The sequence below is a fragment of the Molossus molossus genome, unplaced genomic scaffold, assembly GCF_014108415.1.
Source record: "Molossus molossus isolate mMolMol1 unplaced genomic scaffold, mMolMol1.p scaffold_m16_p_4, whole genome shotgun sequence".
Taxonomy (NCBI): domain Eukaryota; kingdom Metazoa; phylum Chordata; class Mammalia; order Chiroptera; family Molossidae; genus Molossus; species Molossus molossus.
This window is the reverse complement of record NW_023425377.1, coordinates 23801155-23807154: the sequence shown is the minus strand read 5'-3', so window position 1 is coordinate 23807154 and position 6000 is coordinate 23801155. Positions and strand designations below refer to the sequence as shown.

Here is a 6000-nt window from a genome sequence, read left to right as displayed (position 1 = left end):
TGTCTCTGCTCTCTGGGGAGACGACACCCCTCAGAGGAATGCAGACCAGCTGCATGTTCTCAGGGCCGGGACTGCCAGCAGCCTCCATACTCCAGGCCTCCGAGGTCTGAAGTAACTGCCGGGGGCAGGGGTGCAGAGCAGTGCACACTGGGAACCATATGCTATTCCATCCAAGAGGTCTCACCGAGAGCTAAAGGCCCAGAGGAAACAGCACCCCTAACACACACCCCATTGCACGATGTGGGGCCCAGAACCAGAATGCTTACTAAGAAACTGCTTTGCCCTGGCCTGTTTGGCTCAGCGGTTGGAGCATTGGCCTGCGGACCAGACAGTCCCCAGTTCAGTTCCCACTAGGGGCACGTACCAAAAAATAAATAAAAAAAAACTGCTTTACCTGCTTCCTTAGGACAGCTCCACAAGCCGGGTGCTCACACCTAGTCACCCACACGTGCAGTCTCAGGTGAACTCCAAGCAGAGTTAAAATTGAGGCGTAAGGAGGTGGAGGCACTTGCCTGGATCACTCAGCAGACAAGAGGCAGAGGCTGGCTTCAGACCCAGGTGTCCCTGAGTCCAGGACCATTAGCCCCGGCCACCACTCTAGATTTGGCCATACTTCTCGACTTCAAGGCTTACATCAAGAAATAAACAAAGTGTGATTGAACTGCAAAGTGGCAACTAAAACCTAGTATGAAAAAGAGTTCAAATCTTAACTTTTAAGAAACTAAACTGACGGGCGGGGTTATGGCAGGCATTTTTTAATCACTCCCTTTTATAAGAGCCTTATTTGTTCTGTGTCTTGAACCAGGCTCCTCTCATCCGAGGGTAAAGCCCTGTCCGCGAAGATAGGTAGCTATGCCTCAGCATGTCGTCGTCCACAAGATGAAGACGGTAAACAACTCTGTCCGGTCATCTAGCGTTTACACAACGAGCTGGGCACTGTGTGTGCTCCGTTCTTTCACATGTGTCTTCTGATATGGTTCTGACCACAGCGGGCTCAGAGAAGTTAGTTAATTCACTGAAGGTCACACAGAAGCTAAGACAGACTCCAGCCCAGGTGTGCCTGCCCCCCACCTGGAGCTGGTGCCCGGGTGCGGACAGGGCCCTCCCCTTGAATCTCTCCTTTCTCTCGCCCTCGTGTCCACCCCTCAATGGGTACAATCATCAAAAGAAAAAGAGGTCACAATGGCTAAGGTCATGCAACACAAGGAAAGACGGAGAAATGGTCACAGAGCAGAGGTGACTAGAGAAACCTGGCAGCTAAGTGCCACATGATACCCTGGGATCCCGGCTCCCAAAACAAACGTTAGTGGAGAAGCTGTGAAATTCAAACAAAGGCCGTGGTCCATGGTTGCCGCAGCCAGGTCCTAACGGGGCTTCCACCTTCCTCCTGCTCCTCTGTAACCCATTCTTGTCCGACCGCTCTCTCTCCCACTCGTAACCTTTCCGTGGCTCCCCTCCCCCTCAGGGTCTACCTCCAGCTCCTTCTCCACCTCCCCTCTCACTTCCCCTCCCTACCTCCTTGACTCAGCTCCAGCTTGGCTGAACTTGTGGCTCTTCTCAGAAAATGCCAGGCCCCCTCCACCCCCTGGTCTGCAGTTAGAATTATAGATCTCTTCCTCGGACTCCACTTACATGTCACTTATTCCAGGAAGTCCTCCCTGATGCCCTCACTTTCATGCCTGAGTTAAAATCCCCTCCCCTGAGCTCCCATAACCCTCAGTGTTCAGCTCCCATCACAGTGCCCCTCATCCTGGGTCATATTCTTACTACATGATGTGTCCCCTCCCTCCCACACGAGTGAGGCCCCACGTCCCTGAAGCGGGAAGCGTGTGCCCGGACATGGCCTTGGGGGTGAGGGGTAGCCCTCTGCACGGCTTTCTCCACTTCTCTGCTTGCGTAAGGAGGACACTGGTCTGTCTTCAACACTCCCTGCCACTTGTCAACCTTTTTCTTTTCAAACTATGCCCATCAGGCCCAGGCTGGGCACTCGCCTTGGCAACAGCATCTCGCTTGAGTTTAGTGAATTTTTTTGTTTTCCCTGTATTTGTTTTTATTTATGAAATACGAAAGGCAATGCAAGATTTCCTGCTCCACAGGCCAGTCATCTATCATAGAACTAATTGGTGTGAGTAAAGGAAGTAAATGGATTTAGAAAAAGGTTGGTGAATGGCTCTCCAGGCGGCGTGTGTGGCGATGCGTCCACACACGCACACGTGCATGCGACCATGAAGGTCACTGTGCACCAGAGAACCCGCTGTTCATGCAGCTGAGTCCTTGGGTCATGAGATGCAGGGCACTGCTGTCTTTATCACTAACTACCTGTGGGCCTGGCAGAAAATTACTTTTCCATTTCTTTGTTTACTCACCTGTAAAAAGAAGAGAACAAAGCTGGGCCATAGAAGCAAGTGATTTCATCTCCCAGATACAGATCTCTCTCCCTGCTCAGATGATATGGAAACAGCTTTGCTGAAAAGGAACCCAGAGGTGACCATACTTTTCATATTAGAGATCAGAGATCTGAGGTGTATAGAGGTTAAGTGACTTGCACAAGGTCACATTGCAATGTAATGTCAAATTCAAGACCCAAATCCAAGTTTTTGCACCCCCTGGTGATCTTTTCCTCTCCCCTGTCTGGAATCCCCACCTCCTTACAACACACACACACACACACACACACACACACACACACACACACACAAAGACATCTTGAAATAGTGGAAAAGTAAATAAGAAAAAGATAAAGGCCATTTCTGGTTTCAGTCATTCGCAACATTAAACAGGGAAGTAATGTACATGAAAGCTGAGAAAATGTTACAGGGTTTTCCACAGTGTTGTAATTTCCTCCTTGTTCTTTCTTCTGGTGGTTAGATACAAGGAGCCAGGAGCCAGCCAGGCCACACAAGTTTACATGAATCATCTTTGGTTACTATATGTATAATAAAGCCTGCTTAGAGACCAGATCCAATCACCACTTCACCCACTGTGGATCGTGGAGGGAAAAAAAAAAAAAAAAACTTCAACAGATCTCAAGGGGAATAGTTGCCCATACTTTTAACATGAAATTTTAAACACTTTCAAACTATTTCAGCAGAGCAATGTGTGTATACAATGTAGTCCTTGCAATGATACAGTGTTTCCTCATTACAAAATAAAATAAAACATAAGAGAGCTCCGCTCTTGTCTTTGCAAGTGTGCTGACCATTTTCATGCGGACCTGGCTGGGGGCAGACTTACAGGTTTACAGATGAACCAAAGTGCACAGAATCAGAGCATGTTAACCCAATTCCCAATTAAACATAAAATGGATAGATATAATGCCCTGCACTTAAATATATCAAACACACACACACACACACACACACACACGTATATATATAATTTATATGTAGCAATCGAGAAAGATGTGGTCAAACAGAAGCTCACGTGAGATGTTTCAGTTGATCATAAGCTCACTGTGAGCCAGTGGTAAGATGTGGCTGCTGGGGAAGGAAAAATCTTCACGCAACACCAAAATACAATGTTAAATAATAGTAAGTAGAGTGATATCCCTCCGTATTGTCCACCCACCTGCCAATACCCAAAGCCTGGTGCAGTTACGGGGACCACGCTGTGGGAGCGACAGAAATTGGCGTCTGTCCGGGAGAGTAACAGGCCAGTGGGACAGGGAGAGTGTCTGTAACTTGAGTCGAATGGAGGGTGGGTCACCATCATGGCACCTGCTAGAGGGCCAAGCAAGCCTTCTGCAAATGAAGATGTGTAACAGCTCCAGGAATGTCGTTGAAAGGACTCTGCGTGGGAGGTCAGACTCCTCCACCACACCCCTCCCTGCTTGGGATTTTATGGTTTGTGGTGGGAACAAAACCACGTCTATTTTACATGGCAGTGAACTGGGTCACTTCATTTCCTTCCTGGAGAAGAATATTCTGCAGAGGGTGTTTTGACAACCAACCAAGCTCCTAAGAGAAAACAACATGTACTAGTGTGTAGACGAGATACAATATTGATTCAATTCACCACCCGCTTCCCATCCCAACAGGCCACCAACCATGTGGTTGGCCCGAGAAGCTAGAAATGAAGGGCAGAGGGTCTGACCACTCAAGTAAAACTGTGGGGCATCAGGCGGGAGCCCCCTGGCTGGGTCTTCTCATGTGTTCCCACAGCGCAGAGCGAGGGTGACCCCCTGCGTCGGGGTCCCTGGACTAGGCACTTCGGAAGTGGCCTCCAATGATTCCCTCACAGCCTTGGTACTTCCCTCCCTTCTCCTGCAGGCCGGACCTCACTTATAATGAATAGAACAGGCAAAACGAATTGGATGTCACTTCTGAGATGAGGTTATGAGGAGCCCGAGACTCCCTTCCCTCACTCCCCGCACTGGCTCGCTGATGAAGCAGGGAGCTTGGGCTGTCTCCAGCCAACAGCGAGCAAGGAACTAGCTCCCCCCAACGTGATGAGTGAATCTGAAAGTGGCTTCTTCCCTAGCTGAGCTCGAGAGCTCGCAGCCAAGCCGACACCTTGCCCTTAGCCCGTGAGCTGCCCTGAGCTAAGCACACTTGGATTCCCGCTTCCCTACCGAAACTGGGAGATAAGAAATGTTCCAAACCACTAATGCAGCTGGTATCCCGTAAATTACTACCAGAAGTTCTTTGCCAAGATGCCACCGTGAAATCCTTAGGACACCCATCCTTCAAGTGCCCATCCGTCTCCCCCTATTATAAAGGAAACAAATGTCTGTGTAATGTAAATGGACGATATTTAATAGTTCACATAATTTACGTCATAGCTTTCTTAGCGCTCAGTTGGTATGCCCTGGCCCTCGGGAGGCTTCCCAGGGTTCCGGGGAGGTTGTGGGGCAGCGGAGCCCCGGCAGGATGGAGACAGTGAACCCATGGTGTTCCACGCCCTCCAGGGCCATTCTGAGACTGTCTTTTGGGCTAGGAGCATGGTCATGGGCCCCTGCCGGTCCCGTTTCTCCATTGGCAAGTGGAGGGTCTTTCCCTGAGCAAAGTCCGCGAGGGACAAGTCAGTCCGCTTGCTTTCTCTCCAGTGCAGTTCCTGATCCCAGGAAAGGAACAAGGTTTCCCTTGGGCCGGTTTCTCCTTTTCTCCGGGAGAACTGTGTGCCGAGAAGGGGCACGTCCGAGGCCACACGTGTGGAAGGGCCACCGTCTGCTGGAATGGCTCTGGACCCGAAGCCAGGACTCCTTGCCACAGCTCCATCGCCCACTGCGTGTGTGGCCAGCCCAGAATGAGCTCCTCTCCCTAGGACTGCATTCGTCCCGCTGTCAAATGAGAGGGCTGGGCCAGGTGACGATTCAGACCCTCCAATTAGTGTCAGGAGCCTAAGGCAGGGAAGCAGCTTCTGGCCATGGCAACTGGTCCGAGACGGGACAGCTGTCCTCAGAGGGCCAGGCCCCCGCCGCTCAGCCACCGCGCCCTCTCTGAGGAGCGGCCGGAGGGGCTGCTGAGCCACAGGGGGCTCTGGCAGACGCTGTCCAGCCTGCCCCTGATGGTGTCCTGCAGCTCCTCGTCACCCAGCAGGGCCGCTGCTGCCAGGGCCAGCCAGAAGTACTCAGTGGCATCATGGGCATCCTAACCCCGCGGCACCGGGCAGGGGAGAAACAGCATTAGCAACATTTCCAGGGGAGGCTGGGAGGTCCTGCTGGGAGCCCCAGCTAAGGTCCTCTGGATGTACTTTCCCCTCCCTTCTCCCGGTTCCCCAGGTGGGGGCAGGGGGCTCCTCCCCCACTCCGCTTCAGTCCTGGGCTTTGCCAACCCCAGTGGCCCTCCTCCCCAGGCACAGAGGTGGCACCTCACCCTGGGTCGGCCAATCACAAAGCAGCATCCCCCTGGGCACAGTGCTTCAGGAATGCATACATGACTCAAGGTGACCTACCCCAGTCCCTCCCGGCCTTCCAGTGTGACCTGGCAGAGAAAATGGTCCCTTACCCTTTAGATGTGGGCTTAGCCTGCCAGTAGTGTGCACGTGTGTGTACGTGTGTGT

The 6000-nt window shown here is 51.8% G+C and overlaps 1 protein-coding gene across 1 annotated transcript in view; it reads right to left on the bottom strand.

Moving 5' to 3' along the window:
- Positions 1 to 4789: 4789 nt before the first annotated feature.
- The window catches only part of SH3TC2 (SH3 domain and tetratricopeptide repeats 2), a 54817-nt gene continuing 53606 nt past the window's right edge, over positions 4790 to 6000 (bottom strand). Inside the window, exon 17 of the mRNA XM_036241805.1 lies at positions 4790 to 5588. Coding sequence (XP_036097698.1) covers positions 5397 to 5588 — 192 coding nt within the window. The 3' untranslated portion in view covers positions 4790 to 5396. The remainder of the gene's footprint in view (positions 5589 to 6000) is intronic.